The 23,624-nt window shown below is 40.5% G+C and overlaps 1 protein-coding gene and 1 long non-coding RNA gene across 7 annotated transcripts in view; one reads left to right on the top strand and one right to left on the bottom strand.

Annotated features, from left to right (window-relative positions):
* The window catches only part of LOC128777281 (uncharacterized), a 41,535-nt gene that overhangs the window by 9,448 nt on the left and 8,463 nt on the right, over nucleotides 1-23,624 (top strand). The window lies entirely within an intron of this gene.
* Nucleotides 9,033-23,624, bottom strand: part of PLD1 (phospholipase D1) — a 204,390-nt gene continuing 189,798 nt past the window's right edge. For all 6 annotated transcript variants that reach the window (XM_019463174.2, XM_019463175.2, XM_019463171.2 and 3 more), the window contains 2 exons: nucleotides 16,080-16,197; nucleotides 9,033-14,199 (listed from right to left, as the gene is read on the bottom strand). In XM_019463174.2, the coding sequence (XP_019318719.2) occupies nucleotides 13,975-14,199; nucleotides 16,080-16,197 (343 nt within the window). In that variant the 3' untranslated portion in view covers nucleotides 9,033-13,974. The remainder of the gene's footprint in view (nucleotides 14,200-16,079; nucleotides 16,198-23,624) is intronic.

Genomic DNA, 23,624 nt, shown 5'->3' with positions numbered 1-23,624 from the left:
TTTAGCCATTTTTTGGTGGAGTCTCATGTTATCTTCAAATAGTATCATGTTATCTTCAAATAGTGGAAGTTTGAATTCTTCCTTGCTGATTTGGATGCCTTTTATTTCTTTTTGTTGTCTGATTGCTGTGGCTAGGACTTCCAAACTATGTTAAATAACAGTGGTGAGAGTGGACATCCCTGTCTTGTTCCTGACCATAGAGGAAAGCTCTCAGTTTTTCCCCATTGAGGATATTAGCTGTGGGTATTTTGTGTTAGAGTTATGTTCCCTCTAACCCTACTTTGTTGAGGGTTTTTATCATGAATCGATGTTGTACTTTGTCCAATGCTTTTTCTGCATCTATTGAAAGGATTGTATGGCTCTTATCCTTTCTTTTATTGTTATACATCTTGTTGATTAATTTGTGAATACTGAACCACCCTTAAAGCCCAGGAAAAAATACCACTTGATCATATAATGTATTGTTGGATTTTGTTTGCTAGTATTTTATGGAGAATTTTTGCATCCATGTTCATCAGGGATATTGACCTGTAGTTCTCTTTTTTAGTGGAGTCTTTGTCTGGTTTTGGTATCAGGGTAATGCTGGCCTCATGGAATGAACTTGGAAGTTTTCTTTCCATTTCTATATTTTGGAATAGTTTGAGAAAAATAGGCATTAACTCTTCTTTAAACGTTTGGTAGAATTTACCTGGTCCTGGTCCTGAGTTTTTGATATGTTGGAAAATTTTTGATTACTGGTTCAATTTCTCTTGTTATCAGTTTTTCAAGTTTTCTATTTCTTCCTGTTTCAGTTTTGGTAGTTTTTATGCTTTAGAAGTTTACCCATTTCTTCCAGGTTGTCCAATTTGTTGGCATATAATTTTTAATAATATTCTTTTAAAATGTTTGTACTTCTGTAGTGCTGATTGTTATTTCTCCTCTCTTATTTGTGATTTTATTTATTTGGGTCCTGTTTTCTTTTTGACAAGTCTGGATAGGGGTTTATCCATTTTATTAATTTTTTTCAAAGGACCAACCTTGATTTCATTGATATGTTCTATTGTTCTTTTTAGTTTCTATATCATTTATTTCTGCTCTAATTTTTATTATTTCCTTCCTCCTGCTGGCTTTAGGTTTTGTTTGTTGTTCTTTTTCCAGCTCCTTTAGGTGTAAGTTTAGATTGTTTCTTCGAGATTTTTTTTGTTTCTTAAGGTTGGCCTATAATTGCCATGTACCTCTCTTTTAGGACTGCTTTTGCTGCATTCCAAAGGTTTTGGACTGTTGTGTTTTCATTTTTATTTGTTTCCATGTATTTTTTAATTTCTTCTTGGCTTTCCTGGTTGACCCATTCATTGTTTAGTAGGATGTTGTTTAACCTCCATACATTTGTGGTCTTTCCAAATTTTTTATTGTGGTTGACTTCAAGTTTCATAGTGTTGTGTTCAGAAAATATGTGTGGTATGATCTCAGTCTTTTTGTATTTGTCAAGGGCTGATTTGTGACCTAGTATGTGATCTATTCTGGAGAATGTCCCATGTACACTGGAAAAGAATACATATTCTATTGCTTTATGATGGAATTTCCTGAATATATACGTTAAGTCCATCTGGTCCAGTGTGTCAAAGCCGCTGTTTCCTTGTTGACTTTCTGCTTAGATTATCTTTCCATTGCTGTAAGGGGGTGTTAAGATCCCCTACTATCATTGTATAATTATCAGTGAGTTCCTTTATATTTGTTATTAATTGTTTTTATATTTTGGGGTGCGTAAATATTTACAATGTTATATCTGCTTGTTGGATTGTCCTCTTTTTTATGATATAGTGACCTTTTTCATCTCTTGTTATAGTCTTTGGTTTAAAATATAGTTTGTCTGATATAAGCATTGTTACTCCATCTTTCTTTTGAAGTCCATTTACATGATAAATGTTCCTCCATTCCCTCACTTTCAATTTTTTTTTAATTTTTATTTATTTTTGAGAGAGAGAGACAGAGCACAAGTGGGGGAGGGGTAGAGACAGAGAGGGAGACACAGAATCCGAAGCAGGCTCCAGGCTCTGAGCTGTCAGCACAGCTGACATTTAGTCTATTTATATTTAGAGTAATTATTGATATGTATTTAGTGCCATTTTATTACTTGTTTCGTCATTGTTTCTGGAGATTTTCTCTATTCCATTCTTGACTTTGTTACTTTTGGTCTTTCTTTTCCACTTGAAGAGTCTCCTTTAATATTTCTTGCAGGACTTATTTAGTGGTCATGAACTCACCATTAGTTTTTGTCTGTGAAACTCTCTCTTCTTCTATTCTGAATGATAGCCTTGCTGGATAGAATATTCTTGGCTGCATATTTTTCCCATTCAGCATGTTGAATATACCATGCCACTCTCTTCTGGCTTGTTTCTGTGGACAGATCTGCAGTTTGCCTTTTGAGTCTTCCCTTGTAAATTAGGGGCTTCTTTCATCTTGCTGCTTTTAGGATTTTTTCTTTATTACTATATTTTGCAAATTTAATTATAATATGTCTTGTTGTTGGCTGGCTTTTGTTGATTTTTTTTTTTTGCTTTTGTTGATTTTGATGAGAGTTCTCTGTGCCTCCTGGGTCTGGATGTCTGTTTCCTTCCACAGATTAAGAAATTTCCTCAAATTTTCTGCCCCTTTCCCTCTCACTTCTTCTTCTGGGACTCCTATGATAAGAATGTTGTCATGTTTGATGGAGTTGCTGAGTTCCCTTATTCTTGTGTTCCATAATTCTTCTTTCTCTGTTTTGTTCAGCTTCATTATTTTTCATTATTTTATCTCCCATATCATTTATTTCTCTACTTCTTCCATCCTTGTGTTCATTGCATCAAGTCTGTTTCAAATCTTAGTTATTACATTTTTCATTTCTGACAGATTGTTTTTAACTCCTTTATCTCTGTGCTAAGGAAGTCTTGAAGTCTTCCATTCTTTTCTCAAGTGCAGCAAGTATCCCTATGATTGTTGCTTTATATTCTCCATCAGGCATATTACTTAGATCTGTTTGGCTTAGATCTCTGGCTGTGACCTTATCTTGTTGTCCCATTTGGGACGAATTCCTCCATATTGGCAATTGTCTAACCTCTGTCTTCTTCTGTGTTAGAAAAGTCTGTTATGTTTCCTGCTCCTGAGAGTAAGGGCTTTATGAAGAAGAGGTCATATAGTGTCCAGGGCCTGGTGCTTCAAGGAGTGTCTCTGATGTGTGCTGCATGCACTCTGCTGCTGTGATTTTAGCTCCTCTTTCAGGCTAGTCATCTGCCAGTCTTCTTGCCTGCTGTGGGCCATGTTCGGTCCTTGGCCAGAGTGTGGTGAGTTTTAACTAGGTGTGCTCTGGTCTGCTTGTGAAATGAGACCTGATACTACTTCTACTAGAAACAAAGCCTTGCAGAAATCTCTGGTCAGGAGACGTGGTGTGGCCAGGAGTTTCTGCTGGTCTTCCGGAGAAGAGACCCACTGTGCTGGGACTGAGGCCAGCATGACCAAGAAGGGCAATCCCGTCAGAGCACAGGGTGTGGGACTTGGTACAAGCAGGTTAGGCAGCCAGTGTCGGCACTGCGCTGCTTACCACAGGTGGTTCTGTGCTTTTGCTGAGGAGCAGGGGAGGGAAATGGTGCCAGCTAGCTCCTTTGTCCCTAGAGCGGGGTCTCCATCCTTGCTGCTCTCAGAGAAGCACTCCAAAAAGAGCGAATAATCTCCTTCCTTTGTATCCCAGGTGTTTTTCAGATTGCTGTTTCCATGCGGTCTGCCTCCGGATTTTTTGCCTGCCTTCTTTCCAGGAGCAGTGCTGTGCCTTGGGGCTCTACCCCAGCCAGGCCGCTGACTTTTAAAGCTCCAGGCTTTAGGGACATGGTGTGGCAGGGACCTGCACTGGTCTTCCGGGGGAGCATCTTGCCACACTGGGATGGATGCGGGTTTGAAAGAGAAGGGCAGTCATGCCAGAGCACAGGGATGTGGGACTTGGAACAAGGAGGCTAGGCAGCCAGTGTCAGTCCCGGCTGCCCTCTGCAGATGGCTCTGCGCCTACGCTGAGGGTGGAGGGGAGGGAAATGATACCCGCCGGCTTCTTTGTCCCCAGAGAGGTGCCTCTATGAACACAACCTCCCATGGATACACTGCGAGAAGAGCCAGTAACCTCTCCATTGTATGCCCAATGTGTTTCCACATTGCCTGCCCCGGGGGTGTTTGCCTGACTTCTCCCAGGTGCAGTGCAGCGCCCTCAAGGTTCTAACCCGACCTAGTCCCTGACCTCTAGAACTCCAGTCTTGGAGCCCCATCTGTTTCAAGAACTCCCCCAAATCAGCCTCTCTCATTTTCCCAGCCAATGGCTTTGGGGAAATGTTCTCCTTGTGCATTCCCCTGGGTGTTCCTCTCTTGCCTTTCTCTGCGACCAGGGCTGCCTCCCCTCTACAACACCCTCAATCTCTTTCTCCCCCAAACCATGTCTCCATACTTCCTACCTTCCTTGATGCAGTTTCTTCTCTCTCTTTCGTTGTGGAGTTTGTTCTGCCAGTCTTCGGGGTGATTTCTGGGTTATTCAGAATGATTGGATAGTTATCTAGTTGTGTTCATGGGATGAGAGAAGCCTAGGGTTTTCCTACTATGGCGCCTCTGAGCTCCCCACCCCTTCCCAAAACACAGACCTTAAAAAGAGAGGGCATTGAAACAGTGATAGAAAAAGAAGAGTTGTATCCAGGGACCCCTCAGACAAGTTTGGAAACAAAAAAGAGTCTGTGATAGAGCTGGGTTCTAGGCAAAAAAGCAGGTAAGTTGCCAGGTGAAGGGAAGATGATATAAACTGCCAATCAAGAACTTCCTGATTTTTCACTTCACTTTGGGGTTCCTGTGTCTTTATCTAGGAGAGTGCATTGTCATGTAAGTATTTTAAGAAGGGTTATGAAAACGAGGCTCCAGAAATGTGTGTGTGTGTGTGTGTGTGTGTGTGTTTTAAAGACACTTAAAAAGGACTCCTTCTGTTGTTTTTCACAAATTACCAAGTGTTTGCCTACTGAGTTATCTGGTGTAATTCTTAACTAGTCCTTTAAGCTACCATCCAGCAAGTGAATAGTCAAATATCATGGGGAAAACTATTGAATTTTAATTTTCCATGATCTTTCAAATGAGATTTTGACCTCATGTTTAAAAGTTCCCTTATAATAGCTTTAACTACATTTTTTTTTTAATGAGACTTAACAAATACTAAAGAAAAATTTAGAAATCCAGATCTTACCACAGCACATAAAACCAACTCATTCCTCTGGGTCCTCCTTGGTGCTTTCTGGATTGGCCCAAGGCATCCCATGTATCATAAGCACCCTTAGACTCGGGGGAAGAAGGTAGAGACTGCAACTTTTCAATCCACTTTTCACATAATCTGAATAATGTGCTTTGCATGGTGATTAAAGAGCATGAAAAAAGTCAGATGATCCCTGCCTTCAGGGAAGTTACATGCTTCTAAAAAAAAGGAATGAAATGACTACATCACAAAAACGCAGAGGCCCATGCGAGGGGCGCGGTTGATGCCCCACTCTAAAAGTCCTCAGCCTGTCTCTGAGGACTTCCTCATGCTGCAGCTCTGCTCCATGGGATTCTTGCTGCTTCTCCACTGGCTCTCTGACCCACAGCAGCTTGCTGAACCTGTCTGCAGGGAAGCTCCAGAAACACTGGGTTTGGGGCACCACCCGGGTAAACATTCGACCAATGAGAAGTGGAAGCTTGTGGATAAGAACCCCAGCCTCCCCAGCCTTCAGGGGTTCCAGCAGGATCAGGCCCTGCTGCCTTCAGTGGTTACTCCCTCTTTAATCCACTCTTGATTGGCTTTGCCCGTCCCTGTTTGCTTTACCCACTCTTGAGAGTGAGTTCTAAATAAACTGGGCTACAGGTGAGCACACAGGTGCCAGGGAAGCTGCAGGAGTTGGTGGGATCACCTGAGCATTGTGTACAACCAGAAGACTTAGGAGCATTAAACTGGAGATGAGAAATGGAGAAAGGGGAGCCATAGTGATTTTAAAGAGTGACCAGTCACCTGGAAGCCAAGGAAAGCTTCAGAGAGGCCTAGTGAGATAAAGACGGAATGTGTCTTTGTCGAAAAAGACCAGTGAGATACGAAAAAAGGCAAAACTAATCTATGGTTCAAGAAGTCAAGGAATTGGTGGTGACTAGAACAGGCAGAGGGCCCTTCCCTTTCTTGATTTGGGTGCTGCTGAGCTGTGTACGTTAAGTTCGTGAAGAAACATCAAGCTGCCTATTTATCACATAGGCACTTTCTGTAGGTATGTTATATCGTAATATAAAGTGTAAAAGAACCATAGGTAGGTCACTTTAGGTAGAGGGGCTGGAAACCAGATGGCAGTAGGTCGTAGAGCAACTACAACGTGAAAAAGGAAAAACAGAATACCCCGACGAAGCTTGGCTATCAATTGTCTATTGCTGGGTCACAAACTATCCCAAAACTTAGGGGCTTATGACAGTGACTGTTTTACTTGCTTATAATTCTGTGGGTCAGCCATTTTGGCTGGGCTCAGCTGAGTAGTTCTGCTTGTTTCCTTGGTGGTTTGACTGGGTCGGCGTGATCTAGCCTGGCCTCACCCCCCTGTCAGGTAGTTGGTGCTGGCTGTAATCTGGTCCTCTCTCTTGGCTTGGTCTCTCCTCACTTGGTGACAGTATTTTAGAAGGATAAGGGTGGAAGCTATAGTCTTCCTGGGGCATAGGCTTGAATGTTGCACAGTGTCAATGTTGCACAGTGTCAATGCTGCCATGTTCTATTGGTCAAAGCAAATCATAAGCCCAGCCCTGGTTTAACAATAGGGAATGGTGGGGATAATGGGGACCTAGACAGCACATGCCTCGTCTGAAGGGGACAGCTGTTTGGCACCAACAAGATTGGATGCCATGTGGCCCACTGTTCCTAGATATTCTGATTTTGCATGAAAGTCAGAAACCTAAAATGTTCTGTGAAATCTCTCAATTTTTATACATAGCAACTCACAATCTTAAACAACATTATGTGGTCCAAATAAATATGCCCATGAGCTTGATGCAGCCTGTGAGCCTTAAGCTTATAACCTCTGCCTTGGATTATAGCAAGATTTAGAATAGGAAAGACCATCATTCTCCAAATAAAAGTGGAAACAGATTTAAGAAATCTACACTCTCTCTTTGGCCTGTAGGGCATCAGTTAGTAACTTTTGGTTTATTTCTGCCATGTAGAAGACCAACAATGCAAGCATGATAGGAATTTGGAGAAAGCCACCCATTATTTCCTCCCCTTAGACACCTCTCTCTGCCCTCCCTCCAGCTTAGAACTTCCACTTAGAAATTAGTATTATTTTTATTTATCTATTTTATTTTTTCTGGGTTTATTTATCTATTTTTTATTTTTTTAAATATAATTTATTGTAAAGTTGGCTAACATACGGTGTATACAGTGTGCTCTTGGTTTTGGGGGTAAATTCCATGATTCATCACTTACATACAACACCCAGTGCTCATCCCAACAAGTACCCTCCTCAATGTCCATCACCCATTTTCCTCTCTCTCCCCCACCCCCATCAACCCTCAGTTTGTTCTCTGTATTTAAGAGTCTCTTGTGGTTTGCCTACCTCCCTCTCTGAAACTATAGAAGACCCCAGGTCTTCTATTAAGTTTCTCAAGTTCCACATATGAGTGAAAACATACATGTTTTTCTCTAAATGATTTATTTCACTTAGCATAATAGCCTCCAGTTCCATCCATGTTGCTGCAAATAGCAGAATTTCATTTTTTCTCACGGCCAAATAGTATTCCACTGTATTATATAAACCACATCTTCTTTATCCATTCATCAGTTGATGGACATTTAGGCTCTTAGTTATTTTTTCAAATTGAAGTATAGTTGGCATATAATATCCTATTACTTTCAGATATACAACATAGTGATTCAACATTTTTATACATTATAAAATGATCTAGAAGTTACTATCATTTTCTTGCCTTCTGGAAGTGTGAAAGAAATTCAGACTATGGGTGGGCATGGGGTGTGTTGTCCTCTCCATTCAAGATGGCCTGTCTCAACTTTCAGAAAGTGGATGAAAGGCATCTGCTGCAGCTTGAGCAAAAATACCTACTGTGTGAGGGGCATTGTGCTTTTACCCAGGTAACTCCTTGGCCTCCCTGGCTGAGTCCTTATTACTGCATTTGAAGACTTCAGAGAGGATGATTTGCTCGCAGAGTCCCACTGCTGGCAAGTGGCAGGGTAGAGCTTTGGGGTGAGCTATTGAATGCTGAAGCCCATGCTTTTCCCCACTGGTGTTTGCTTCAGTCCCACACCTATACCTCATGCACATGGGAGTTGTATGTAAGCCTCCAGAGTCTTGAATTGGGGGGAAAGGCAGTCTTAGGGCCATGACGACATCCTGAATATGGAACTACAAAGCTACAGAATAAGCTAAAACATGTAAAGTGTTTAGAAGAGGCCCCGGCCAAAACAGTTGTTGGGCACTCCCAACTCACTAGAATGTGGGCACCATCAAGGGCCACCTGGTCTGTTCACTGATGTACCCCAGCACTCCCACTGGCTTTGCTCAAATATGTGCTTATTAGAAGCTGGCTTGGTCTTTTATTTTTTAATTAAAAAAATTTTTTTAATGTTTATTTTTGAGAGAGAGAGAGAGAGAGAGAGAGAGAGAGAGAGCAGGGGGGTGGGCAGAGAGAGAAGGAGGGAGACACAGAATGCAAAGCAAGCTCCAGGCTCCGAGCTACTAGCACAGAACCTCATGTAGGGCTTGAACCTATAAACCGTGAGATCGTGACCTGAGCCACACAGGCACCCCTGTCTTGGTCTTTTAAAAGAAATTCGCCACATCACTACATCATCATACCTCACAGGTGACAGAGGCCTGGGAGTTGCAGAGGATGCTGAGACTCTGAGGCTCACCTTCATGGGGACCCATGACTGTTGTGTGGGGTAGGACTCCACAGACACACATTTCTGTCTCAAGCTCAGACTTGAGACAAAAACCTCCATGCAGAATGAGGAATCTGGTTTGCAAATGAAGGGACACTGCTGATTTCACACTTTTAATTATTTAATTAATGAGTATTTACATTTTTAAAAAAGCAGTTAAGGGACCAGGCGTAGAGAGCATTGATTGTGAGGCAGGGAATGGATACACGTATCATTTCCAATGCTTAACAGATGGAAAATTCAGGGGAAATCGAGTCTCCTGAGTTCACGGTTCTCATTCAATACAAATCCTTCAGCCTATCCATCGTCTTTTTTTTTTTTGAACACTTGAGTTACAAACATTGTCACCCATGTATAAGTCCTCAGCTGGGAGAGGCCTGCTTTAGCTGACAACATCTCTTTCCAGAACCAAAAACCATGTGATTTTATTCCTGGAAGGACTTGACCTTGTTCTTAGAATAAATCCATTTTCATATGTTGGGTCCTGGGATAGGGAGACTTGAAAACCTTCTTATGGAAGAGGTTAAAACTCATCCAAATCTGCTTGGTTGAGGTACTCTGTCTGGACATTCTCTGCTCTCTCTAGAGGAAGGATCAGTAGGCTCTTCTTAAAGATGGTGAATATTTTAAGATTTGTGGATCATTTGGTCATGAATGCATGTAAATGAATGGACATGGCTGTGTTCAAATAGGGCTTTACTTACAAAAACAGAAGGCCCCGCTTGGTTTGCCAAGTGCTGCAGTAGAGGTGAGGCTCGGAGCCTGAGTTCTGTCCAGAATATCTAAATGTTCTGAATGGATGTTCATCGCCAAGTATGTTTTCTGTGTCAGTAACATGTGCTCCAACTGCAATACTTTGTTATGAGGTTTTACAACAGTTTAGGAGATCTGTACCTTTGGCCCAGACTATTTTGTGTGAAGGATCCAAGTAGATCTACATTAGGAGGGCATGATGTTCTATTCCCTAGTGGGGAGCAGAATTAGGGTGACATTCACTTATGTGCATTTATCTAGAATAAAGTGAGCAATTATAGTTGCTTGGGGATAGGAAAGAGTAACTAAGCCTGGATTTTGGTTGAATTGCCATCCTAGTCTCTGACTTTACACCTTCCAAATGATCAGCATGACAAATTTTCATTTATCTTGTGTTTGATTACTTTTTTTAAGTTAAAAATTAAAAATAGTATTAGGGGAAAAAAAATAACCTGTAAGAAATTAAGCGATAAAACGTTTGGCTCCTTTCATGAATGCTTCCAATCTCAAGTCAGAGTCTGTACTATCTCACGTATGAATTGAATGCCATTAGGAATCATTTTATGGTATCTTCCCACCCCCCTAAAAATAATGTAAATTCCCTGACTTTTCACCTGCAACTTTTTGAGAGATGTTGATGAATTCCTTTTCCAGTGAATTTCTAGATTCAAGAATTTCTCAACGTTCATCCATTTTAAATTTCCAAGCTGCCAGTAGTAATTGGTCTCAGAGGATCTTGCAAGGAAATAAAAAATATATTCCTAAGCACACTTAAAGTCCTTTAGCATTTGCTCGTTTTATACAAGAGAGAGTAGAGAGGGATGAAAAGATGTGAAGGATCCTCTTTACCCCTGCTACAGAGGGTGACAGACATCAGAAAAGGCTCAAGTGCCACATCAGATTGGGGATGTTAAAAAGAACGATTACCTCTGTTAAAAAAATAATAATATTTTGTCAGTCACTTAAAAGTAGAAGTTAAACTGAAGATTCGTTGTGGAGGCCTAATTTTTTTTTTTTTTCCGGAAACCCTTTCCTTGTCCTCTAAAACGTTTTACATAATAAGGAGGTGCTCTGCATGGGGCCAGAGGCTGAAGGAAGAAGGAGTCAGGAGAAGTGGAAAGAAGTGTAGGTTCTTCAAGTCTACACAAATTTGTTCGCAGATGGTCTTAATCTGCAGAAAGGCTTCTCAGCTTGCCGTTTTCCTCTGGGAGACTGTTCGTTCATGATATATTACAATTGCTCAAGTTATTACATAAGAGATTAACTCTTCATGTTTTTGACTACCTACAGATGAAATTTTCTTCCAAAGGTGTTAGTAAAATAAAACCATTATTTTGTATTACAATGTGTCCCTCAATTATCTAATGGCCACCTCTCCAAGCCTCTGCATGATGCATCAGAGCTGAGAGTTAAGAACATTCCAAGGAAGGGTGAATCACTGAGTGGACACTTAATACAGAGCAAATGCCTGCATCAGACCTGCTATGTTGAGTATCCTCCAACAACTAAGCTTGGATAACCTGAATAGCTTTGCTAGCTACCCTACTTTCTACCATTCGTTTCTTATGATCAGAGGATTTTTTTCCTTCTTGAAAACAAAAATTATTACAGAGATGATCAGAGTATTGGGTACAGCATTTATAGGTGCTTCAGAGGATTACAGTCAATTTAAAATGTTGAGCAGATTCATAAAATGTTGAGCCTTTTGCAAGGCTTTGAATCCTTTGCAATTTAAAGTTGATACCAGTATTGCAATGTTAAAGTATTTGAACTTCTATTAGGTAGTAGCGGTGTCGGGATGATGGGTAATTAGGCCGTGCAGTATACCTTGTGTCCACATCTCATGTGACTTCTGCAGAATGCTGCGCTATGTAAGCTGCTATTGCAAATAGGCAACTATTGCGTGGAATGTTCCACAAGATCCGCCAAGTAAAGCCGGTAGCCTCCCATCTTTGCAGATAAACATCTTGCCTTTGAGGAGATGCAGGGGAAAGAAAACTTGCCACTGAAACCAACAGTAAGATTTCTTGTCTGAGACTCCACAAATCTGTCATTTCATTAGCTCTCCCCTCGACTTCGTTGATTCACCTAACAGAGTTACTAAGCCCCTCCTATGTGCCAGGTACTGTTTCAGCTCTGCAGATACACTAGGAACAAAACACAGCAAAGTCCCTGCCCCGTGGAGCTTACATTCAAGCAGGGGGAGACAGATGAGCACATGAGTACATCACACGACATATCCTGCCTGAAATCTGTTTACTGCATCTCCTTGCATTTGGACAATGTTGAAGTCAAGGGAGAGGCCAGTAATGAACCACAGCAATTTCATTAGTCCTGCCTCCACCATCTCTCAGTTGAGTGAAACTCAAGTGAGTCCTTTAAACAATCTGGGCCTCAGTTTCCTCATCTATAAAATGGGGAGAGGTTGGCTTATGTGATTTTTTTTTAAAAGAGAAGGGGTGCTTTTAGGCTTTTATTTTTCATGGTGTTAAAGGAGCATCTTGCACAAAATCAAAAGCCAGCATGTTGACTGTTCTACAGTTTACAAAATATTTAAAAGTAAACTATAAGACATCCTTAGGTATTCCATATACACTCAGCACTTTCAATGCCAATCTAAACTTCATAAATAGCAAATGTCTTATGTACAGCTGCTATAGAATGAAGTCATTTTTCACCATCTTCAGCTATCTGAGAAACTATTTATTCATAAAACACAGTTCTACCTCATTAGTCTGAAATGTTCTCTGGCTGTGAAATCCTTTTGTGAGTGTGACACTCTCTCCTACCCACCCAGATTATTGACTTTGTGCTCCTGTTTAACCTTTTCCATTGGCCTATTAGCTCCACGAAAATGGATTGGGTCCTTGCCTCTTTGAAGAATGGCTCAAATGAGGTTCTGCCCAGGTAATCCATACGTGTGTGATCAATGCCCCCACACCATGTTTTATGAGCACAGGCCTTTTGGGAACCTACATCAACTCTTTAGGCTAGAAGAATAGTTCTGCTTTGTAAAATTAGAGCTATGGTGTACCAAAGGGTATGCTAGAATTCAAAAAGGAAAAACGGGTTTCCAGAACAATTCATAGACCAGAACGATGTGAATTAATAAAGATCCTAACCTCTTTAGAAGCCTGGTGGAATGTTAATGTATATTGAATAATGCAAGTTAAGTAGCACATATTTTGCAATCAATTAATTTTTCTTAAAGAAGATAACATAGCTGGAGAGCTGAATGTCAACTAAGGTTAGGCTCCTAACTTATTAATGTGGTAGGAGTTATGAAGCCTCTCATTCTCTTGAAAGACAAAATGCATTCACTGGTCTGATTTTCAAATGCAGAAACTCAAATTTCAATCAATCCAGCAGCCAAGGATGATAGGACATTTTCCAGGACTATAAGAAATCTCCTCTTCTTATCTGAATCAGATCCCTGCTGACACCTTGGAGGTTTCTGAAGGCTGCATGCTCTGAGTTTTATCAGTTGCTGTGTAATGAAATATCCTATATATGTTTTCAAATTTGATCAGGTGGGCCCTATCAAAAGAACATATCTTGTCACTGCCTTTGGAGGCAAAGTGAAATCTCTGCCTCAATAACCAAATTTAATTCCTTCCTATTCCTCTGCGGTGTTAAGATCTATAGTGTCAATGTTATCAGAAGTGCCTAACATGGGCTGCTATGTACATAGCATCTGCCCTGTGCCTTCAGCCACTGAAAAGGAATAAGGCCCACATCTTGGGTGGGTAAACACTATGACTTCAGGATCAGATGGGCAGGGGTATCTCAAGTAACCTTGAAGAACCTGGAAGCAGCCTCACAACATCTTCTATTATTAAACGATGTCTCAGTGTCTGTATGCACTATGAAATGAGGGCAGGTCCAGCAGTCACCAGCTGCATAAATGAAGGTCAGAGGAGAACAAAAAGGTTTAGACAATTTTTGCCTACCTGGATCACAGGTACAGGTAAATTCTTGTTAGTAAAGGAAATGCATTTTGGTGTACATCATGGAATTTGAGTATGTGTTTAAGTTGTTGAGCATACATTACCATTAAGAATGCAGTCCCTTTTTACAAGGATAAGCACGAGGAATTATAAAGCCCACCTGATGTTCAGTATCCTTCTATCAGTAGGACCACAGCCCTGCCCAGCCAATCCAAAGGGTCTGTAGGTTGGATACAATAGTGCATCGGGGCTGGCTTTGGCTGTGAGGGTCTCCAGAAAGTCACTGTGTGTGCAGTGTACCTTTCAAGGTGGGAGTCCTTGAGCTGCAAATGAATAGAACCCTTAAGTCCAAACCTCTGTGGGCACTATGGCTTCTTTGGTTCCAACGGAAGGCAGTAGGCTTTCTTCAGACAAGAAATAAAAGGGGAATTGCACCAAGAACCCACGGATCTTTTTCAGTTCTTCCTCGGCTCTAATTGGATCCTCCTTTGCTAATATGGGCTTGCTAATAAAGTCTCTCAATTGAATTAAATTGTGTACTTCATCATTGGGAAGGCACCGGAACACCTGATTAAAACACAAATGGGAAGAAACTAGGTCATAAGTCTAAAAGGAAAGATATCCCCTTATGGAAAAATACTAATTCCAACAGACAAAATCTTTGCTTTATGAAACACGTATTAGTTTTATGCTATAGCACAGACCTCACTGAAGAATTGCTTCTCTTATTTGCTCCAAAGAAACTACTAGATTTGTTTCCATCAAAAAAAAAGCCATAGATAGATCCTTCTATATGATCTACACAAGTCATTGACTTCAGGATAAAGTCAAGCTAGTGGTACAGGAATTCCACTGATGTTATTCCACACTAAGGTTAAGTTTTTGGATAATACGGATAATAATTCCCCCAATTTCACTGGAGGTTCTGCTCTAAGAGGAAAATTGCATATTATATTTTCTCTTAGCTTTTTATTTTCAAAAATGTTCATATCTGTACCTGTATTAAAGTTATCAATTGTACTCTTATTTTGCTAATTGAAAATGAGCTTCATATATCAGAATACTTCCCTCCTGAACACTTCAGCATGTATTAAGGATAAGGATGCACCTATATAACCACAATACCATTCTCACGCCTCAGAAAATCAATTCCAAGTCATTTAAGATATAGTCCATATTCGGATTTTCCCTATTATTACTCCCTAAATGCTTTCTATAGCTGCTATCCCACCCTCCCCCCAAGGATCCAAACAAGGCTGTGCACTGCATTTTTAAAATTACATTAAAAAATTTTTTTAATGTCTATTTTTGAGAGAGAGAGAGAGAGAAAGAGAGAGAGAGACAGAGACAGAGCTCGAGAGGGGAAGGGCCAGAGAGAGAGGGAGACACAGAATCTGAAGCAGGCTCCAGGCTTGGAGCTGTCAGCACAGAGCCTGATGTGGGGCTTGAACTCACAAACTGTGAGATCATGACCTGAGCCGAAGTCGGACGCTTAACCGACTGAGCCACCCGGGCACCCCTAAAATTACATTTTAAAATATTCCATGCACATGACCTATTTGATCATGGCCTTGAGTCCTCAGTATGAAATAAGGCTATGTAGATTGTCATGTTTCATTAGGAATGATGAATTCTCCATCCTGGAAAGGACTCTGGCAGTCATGAAGAAGAAAAACACATTCTTATGCAACTTCTGAAAGATGGTCAGTGGATCTCAGCTTGAATATTTTCTGTGACAGAAAACTGGCTACTTCATGAAGTAACCTGTTCCACTGTTGGACACCTCTTGATTCTTCTACATTTTTTTATCATAACCATGGACAAAACTTACCAAAAGATACATTTGGCTTCCCTAATATATGGAGCTGGTTTTAAAACACCCTTCCAAAATGAGAGCTGTCCAACAGAGGAAGTGTTTCATTATTAATAAGTTTCATCATAAGGATGGATGCCATTTACTATGCACTATGTGCTAACTGCATTTAAAAGACTATTCTTTATTTTCATAACCGCCCTATCCCTCTCAGTTTATAGAAGAAAGGAGGGCTCAGAAAGTCAAATCACTACACACAAAATTGTATCACCAGCAAGTGGGCGAGCTGGGTTGTACCCCAGTCTGACTCATTTTAGGATCCCATCTGCTTCTTTTCTCTTTGTCGCTAGACATGTCCAAAGGCTGGATAACCACCTGCTAAGGATGCTCATGATGGGATCCCAGCGTCAGATCAGAGATCAGAATGTCACTAATGTCTCTTTGAAACCATAATCCATGATACTTTTTGGCTTTGTTTTTCAATGTCTACAAAGAGGTATTTTATTACAACTTGGAAATGTACCAGTTTTTTATACTCATTAAGAATACTCTGTCCCAATAATATGCAGAAATAATGATGTGTTTTTGTGACGTGATTCAATTAAAAAAGGTGGCGGTGATATGCAAACCTCACCTTATCATAAATTGTAGCATTTCGAGCTGCCGTTGCAACCCATACCTCCTTGAAGAATTTGTCACTCACTGGATCCTGAATGTTTTCGCTTGGGTCAGAAAGATAGCCAAGGACAACCCTGAAATACAAGCACCCTGTGAAATGAGTAACTGACATAAAGAAGTTTGCAGCAGGTATTGTTTCAAATAGTAATGCAATTCAGGCACTCAACCAGAGAAGTCCATTTTTTTTTTTAAAGAAAATCAAAGAAGCCATTAAAACTGTGTGTGTGTGTGTGTGTGTGTGTGTAAAACCTTAGCTGCAAAACAAAACAAAACAAAACAAAACAAAACCTAAGTTGTTTGATGCTTGAAAGTCTTAACTATTGGATAGACAGAAAGACCTTAATTTAGTTCCAAGAGAATCCTTGGAATTTGGCCTAAGGGGGTGAGAACCTTGGAGGATAGGGTTAGCATTCAAGACATGGGCCAGCAAATGTGCTAAACCCTTTCCAAGAACTGTCTCAGTAAATCCTCAATAATCTCATAAGGAAGCAACTATTATTATCTTCATTTTACAAATAAGGGAACTAAGGCACAGAGAGGATAAGTAATTTGTTCAAGGTCATACAGCTGGTAAGCTGCAGATCTGGGACTCCAGACCATCTGACTCCAAAACGTGTGTTCTTAACCACAGTGATGTATCCCTTTTTCTTCCCTCCCTCCCCTTTTCCCTCCCTTCTCCCCTTCCTCCCTTCCTCCCTTCTCTTGGGCCAAGAACAATGCCAAACTCTAGGGTACAGAAATGAATACAAAAGACGTGGAGCCTTTTTGGGTAAAGTTAAATTTAATGGGGAAGACCAACAATGAATAAATAGTCATCCTTAAAAAGAATGAATGAAAATACTGAGTGTGCTTTAAAAGCATGAGATGGGAGTAGTCAGGGAGTGTTCCCCCACCCTTCCTGTTTACCTGACCCCACCTCCTATCTTTTAGGATTTGGTGCAAGTCTCCCCCTTGATTCCTGGCTTCCCCTTCTCTCATCTCCCATTTTTCTCTTTCAGTCCCCAGAAATGTGAATCTTCTTCTGCTCCCCCACTGCACTTTACCTATGCTTTGTTTTATCAGAACACCTGCATTCCTTTATACACTTTTTGTTTTTAGCAGCTCTCTGTACCACTTCTAGCATATGAATTCTTTAAGAGAGCATGACTTGGCTACTCTCATATCTCCAGAGTGCCTGGCAAAAAAGAAACCACATACTAGATGTTGTCTGACTTGATCCTATATAAGCGGTGGTCTAGAAATAACAAGAAATTCTCAGGCAAAGCAAGCTAAGTTTTAGAGGTTGTATTTGAAAATGATAAAAGCCCGTGTTTATAGAAGGCCCTGGAGTAAAAAAACAAAAACAAACAAACAAACAAAAAGCATTTACACCTCAATCCTGTGAGGCAGACGGTACAGGGTTCCCATTTTGCAGACGGGAAGCTAAAGTTTGGAGACATACTGCTAACAGATCGAGATTTCAAATGGAGTCTAAAGCCCTTTCTCACATGCCTGATAGGTTCAAAGAAGATCAAAAAGGCTAGTGTTACATTGAAAACAGAAGTAAGGAAATAGGTCTCAGAAGGACTTTGTATTTTACACTGAGTGAAACTGGGACAGATTGCAAACACTGGAGCAGAGGAGTGGCAAGACCTGATTGACATATGAAAACACGGCTGCTGTATTGAGAGCAGGGCAAGGGTTGCAGCAGGGAGGACACTTAGGACTTCCTGCAGTAATCTTGGTGACAGATGATGGTGGCCTGGGCGGTGGAGAGGCAGGCAGAGCCACCAGGTTTTATCGATAAAGTAGACGTATGATGCGGGAACAAGTGAAGCATCAGGGATGACTAAAAGGGTTTGGCTTGGGGGAGCCTGGATGGCTTAGTTGGTAAAGCGTCCGACTTCAGCTCAGGTCACGATCTTGCAGGTTGTGAGTTCAAGTCCCGTGTCAGGCTCTGTGCTGACAGCTCACAGCCTGGAGCCTGCTTTGGAGTCTGTGTCTCCCTCTCTCTGCCCCTCCCCCGCTCATCTCTCTGTGTCTCTCTCTCTCAAAGATAAACAAACATTAAAAAAATTAAAAAAAAAAGGGTTTTGGCTTGAGTAACAGATGAATGTAGTTGCCATTGGCCGACATGGGGACTTCTCTGTTGGTAGGGCCAGCTAGTGGGAGAAGACCAGGAATTGGATTTTGAACCTGTTGCGACTCCCATTAAACATTCATGTGGTAATGCAAAGTAGGCAGCTGGAGAAACGAATCTGGAGTTTGGGAGAGAGGGCCTGGCTGGAGATAGAAATTTGAGAATTGTCCCCATATTTATGTTCATAAAGCCGTGGGACCTTAACTGAGTTTACCAAAGGAGTGAGTATAGGACCTGGTGTGCCTCAACAGTGGGGAAGAGGAGGAGCATCCAGGGAGCCTGGAGAAAAGCCACGATGTCATGTCCCCGAGCCATGAGAACTGTGTCAACTTCAGAGGAGAATTGACTGTTGGATTCAACAGTGTGGAGGTCATTCTATTGTCACCCTCTCTGTATTTAAATATATGTAGATTTACATCATCATTTTTTAAAATTTTATTTATTTATTTTTTTTAATTTTGAGAGAGAGACAGAGAGCAAGCCGGGGAGGGGCAGGAGCCAGTGAAACAGAATTCCAAGCAGGCTCCATGCTGTCAGCGCAGAGCCCGATGCAGGGCTCGAGCTCACGAACCAGGAGATCATGACCTGAGCTGAAGTCAACAGTCAGATGCTTAACCAACTGAGCCACCCAGGCACCCCTATATCTTCATTTTTAATGGTTGCAAAATCCCATAATGTGAAATTTCTTTAACCGATTATTTTATTATGACCTTTTGGATGGTTTCCAACTTTTCATTATTGGGAGCAACTTTACAATGAACATAATTTATTCATCATGTAGAATCCTTTGTGAATTTGTATGATTACTTCACCAGGAGAAATTTTAGAATTAAAATTTACTTCCAGAAAGGCTGTTCTGGCACATACACTGTAACTGTGCATATGTTCCCCAGTCATCTCCAACTTTATTAACTTCTGAAAAAGCTCAGCCAGGTTTACAGGGATAAAAGGACATCTCTTTTTAGTTTCAGTCTGCACTTTTCCCACTGTATAAAAATTCTGTAAAATAAATGGATTTGGCACTATGGGCTCACTAGGATTTTTAGGGTTTTACAACCTCAAAATTTTATGTCTACTTCAAATAATGTCTCCTTCAAACTACATAGGAATAACTTTTGAAAAAAAGGATCTAAGGGGTGATGTTTGCACACAGATGCCGGCTGTTCCTAAGACCCAAAGCAAAATGCGACTGTACCACATTTGAAAGACAGTGCAAGTTATGACAATGTATCACTTATAACAATACCTTTGATGGGGATCAGATACAACCAGCTGAAAACTTGGCCAAAAGAATATTTCTGTGACTTTGCTTTTAAATGAAAACAAGAGGTGACACAATGTGTCCACCAAGGTATCAGTTAAGAGCTTGTTTGTAGAATACGTATCTAAGTAAGTCTACAATAGATCATTTTTAATGATTTTTTTTGTTTTATTTTATTTTGAGAGAGAGTGCACGTACAGATGCATACAAGTGGGAGAAGGGCAGAGAGAGAGAGGGAGAGAGAGAGAAAGGGAGAGAGAGAGAGAGAGAGAGAATCTCAAGTAGGTTCCATACTCAGCACAGAGCCTGACACGGGGCTTGATCTCACAACCCTGAGATCATGACCTGAGCTGAAATCATAACCAACTGAGCCACCCAGGCTCCTATAACAGATTGTTTTTAGTAATAAATTATTTGTCCTGTCAGTTTTTTAATTATAAGAGATTCATATTACAATGCGCAGTACAAACACTATGAAGTCTTCTGGATATTCTTTTGAGGACTAAGGTTTAACAGAAATCTAGTCTGATTTAATGCTGGTGTGTATTATGGGAATTATTTAATGTTTGTTTATGCATCAGTGGGACAGGAAGAAAACTGCCGAAAATAGTTCCTGTTCTTTCCATTCCTCACGTCTATCACTTTAAATGATTCTGAGCTCTACTTGTGTGGATAATGGTTCCTGTTGAGTGATGGCTACATCTGTAAAGTTGGATAATTTTCTAGGACTTAATGAACTGTTCGGCACATGGCTGTGACATTAAGTGCAGTACCCTGATGTTTGGCTCTATTTAGAATTGATTTCACATTGAAATGTGTCTCTCTATTTCTATTCAAAAATAACCCAGATGGAAAATGGATGGAAGCTGCAATTTTGTGTGTGTGTGTGTGTGAGAAAATGGCTGTGCTCTAGGCCCCAATATTATCTTTGAGAACATTTCCTAATAAAATCAATCAAGGTTTTTTGTGGTGCTTTATACTATATTATCTGTGTTTGCCACTGGGACAACGTGAAAATGATTGTTCAAGGACAACTGCTTCTCTAAGACGCTTTGAAAATTGTCAGAAAAATAAAAGCACCTAAGAATATATTTAACACGAAATGCGTAGGATCAGCACTAAAAAGTTAAAATAAAACTCTAATGATTACTGAAGAGCAATGACCCCAATAATGAAAACCTTAGAGCTTTAGTAAAGAAAAATCCGAAAAGAATTTGAAAAAAACTGAAGCTTATACATTGTTCTTCAACAGGATGACTCAACACTATGAATATGTCCCTTCTTTTTATATTGATCTATAAATCTATTGTGTCCTCAACAACAACAAAAAACTTGAAGAGAGTGTGAATAAATATTCTCCAGTTCATGCGGAAGAGTGAATGTTTAAGAGCAGCCAAGATTATTCTGCCAAAGAATATTGATTTGGGAAGTGGGGTGGCAAGAAGCAGTATTCAAGTGCCCAGCTACAATTAAAGCGGTGTCACGCTGGGACAAGTAAGCAAACTACATTATCATGTAGTGGAGAGACTACAGGTAAAGTGAGGATTTATAGCCTTGTGATGTGTCATAAGGAGGCACTGCATGTCAGAGAGGCAGAGAATACTGCAGATCATTTAGTTCTGGATCAACTGGTAGGTTGGGAGGAAAAGTTAAGAGTCCCTACCTCATTTCTTACATGAAAATAAGCTACAGAGGTTAAATGTAAAGAGCAATATCAAAGAAGAACTAGAAGAACATATAGTATTTGATCTTGGGTTGGGGAAACCATACGAAGCATGCAAGAAAAGGAGGGGGAAAAACCTGTTAGATTTAATTAGTAAGAATTGAAGTTTCCCACAAATACTCTAAATATGATTTGAAGGCAACTGACAGATCAGATTTGCAACCAATGTGACAAAAGAATTAGCCTCTTATATACTTACATTACTTACAAATCATTCAAAGAAAGGGAAACATTCCAACAAAATGGGCAAAGGACACGAATAGGCTGGGTAATTTCCAGTGGAACAATTACAAGAACAATATGGCTAATGAACATTTTTTTTTAAAACCCTCAAAAAATGCAAACTAAAATAATGAAATTCCATTTGAAATCCAACAAATTGGCAAAGATAACATAAAATAATAGAACCCAGTGATGGTAGAGACAGGAGGAATGAGCCCTCTAAAGCATTACTCATGATAACAGCAAGAAGTTAGAGGGTAAAGGAAACAGCACACTTCCTTTGATTTGAAATTCCACAGTAAGGATCTAGTTAAGGAAACAATGAAGAAAGTAAATCAGATTTTGTCTACAAAAATACCCACCTCATTTATTTATTTTAAAGATTTTATTTTTAAGTGATCTCTACACCCAATGTGAGGCTTGAGCTTGCAGTCCTGAGATCAAGGGTCGCAGACTCCACAACTGAGCCAGCCAGGCATCCCTATACCACTTTTTTATATCTGTGAAAAACCTGACTATCAATGAGGTCTTATTATGTAAAGGAATTACAGCATACTCATATGATGTAACACAATGCATCATTAAATGTTATAGAGGAATACTTAATGACACAGAAAAGTGTGTGTAACATTACTTAAATAATAAAGAACTTCATAGGACTGTAAGATTCTAATTATGTTTTAAAAAAGAAATACACAATAGTAATATATATGTACAGAACAAAGTGGAATGATATACAGCAGATGTTAAAATTGCTAGCTCTGGGCAGTGGGATTACAGATAATTTAATTTTCTTTTCTTTACATTTTTTTACTGTATTTATTTTTGAGAGAGAGAGAGAGAGAGAGAGTGAGCACGAGTGGGGGAGGGGCAGAGAGAGAAGGGGACAGAGGATGTGTCGCGGGCTCTGTGCTGACAGCCCAATGTGAGGCCCGAACTCACAAACCATGAGATCGTGACCTGAGCCAAAGTCGAACACTTAATGGACTGAACCACCCAGGCGACCCAATGAATTTAATTTTCTCATTGCTTACCTGTATTTGCCAAATCTTCTACAACAAAAATACGTTGTAATCAAAACCACCTACACCTTTTTAATTATACATTTAGAAAGTTATAAAGAAACTCGCCACTCTAAAGAGAATACTTCAGTTCTCATGGAACTGAAAAGACATTTTTTCTAGCTTACACGAAGAAATATTTGCTTCCTCATGTATGCTGCAGTAGGCAATCAATGGGTTGATTAACAGGGTACTAATTTTAATCTCTTCCGCACGAAACAAAACAACATTAGAAGCTAATTGAAATATCAATAGTTTGGGGAAAAAAATCTTACTGGCAAAACAATTAGTAACAAAAGCAATAAAAACTGTTAAGTAGTATTGACAGTCAGATTTTGAGGGATGGATTCGCTGAGCTCCTGGGGCAGAGAGGAGCAGAATGACCCCTCTCTGGAACTGAAGCTTATCTCGCTTCTCAAAAGCCAGAATCTGGATGTCGAGGTACCAAGGGAGTGGCTGGCAGTATTTTCAGGGAGCGAAGGACTCATTATGCGCCTATCTACAAGTGAACCCGTTTCCAAGCTCAACCACTCATGCCAGAAAAACTTAAAACAGCAGTGCTGTGAAGCATAGTATGCTTTCCCCAAATAGCTTAAAGCTTAATCAGGGACACTCGCTGCCCCTCGCTGTGGAGGCCACGGTGAAAACCCATCTCGGCAGATACAGCTCTAGAATCATGGAAATGTGGGCTTACTGTAAAGGCCTTGGGATGGAAGTGGTCAGGATCTTCTATTGGCCATGAGCAGAGTGACGGGATCTGAGCTAGGCTCTAGAAGGATCGCTCAGACCACCTAGACTAAAGGGGCTGGGGTGAGACTAGTTAGAGCCCAGCACCAGAAAGTTCTCAGAAACATTAACCCAACGAAAAGACTCCTTTAGGGGCATACAGCGCTTGCTTCCCAGCCCACTGTTCTCTTAGCTTGACCACAGATTAGTTTAAAACTCACATCTTCTTGGAGGAGATCAGGAATCTTTCGTGTCTGCACTGACACCCTCCTTTAATAATTTTTCTTACATCCCCGTATTATTGGGACTATTACAATTTTTAAACATGGACTTACTTTAAAAACCTTAAATAGACACAGATGGGTTGACCCAACCTGGTCCTAAATCAA

This window comes from Panthera pardus, unplaced genomic scaffold (assembly GCF_024362965.1).
Source record: "Panthera pardus isolate Hobbes unplaced genomic scaffold, ASM2436296v1 HiC_scaffold_16, whole genome shotgun sequence".
NCBI classification, from domain to species: domain Eukaryota; kingdom Metazoa; phylum Chordata; class Mammalia; order Carnivora; family Felidae; genus Panthera; species Panthera pardus.
The sequence above is the reverse complement of the archived record's forward strand: the minus strand, read 5'-3'. Positions and strand labels throughout refer to the sequence as shown.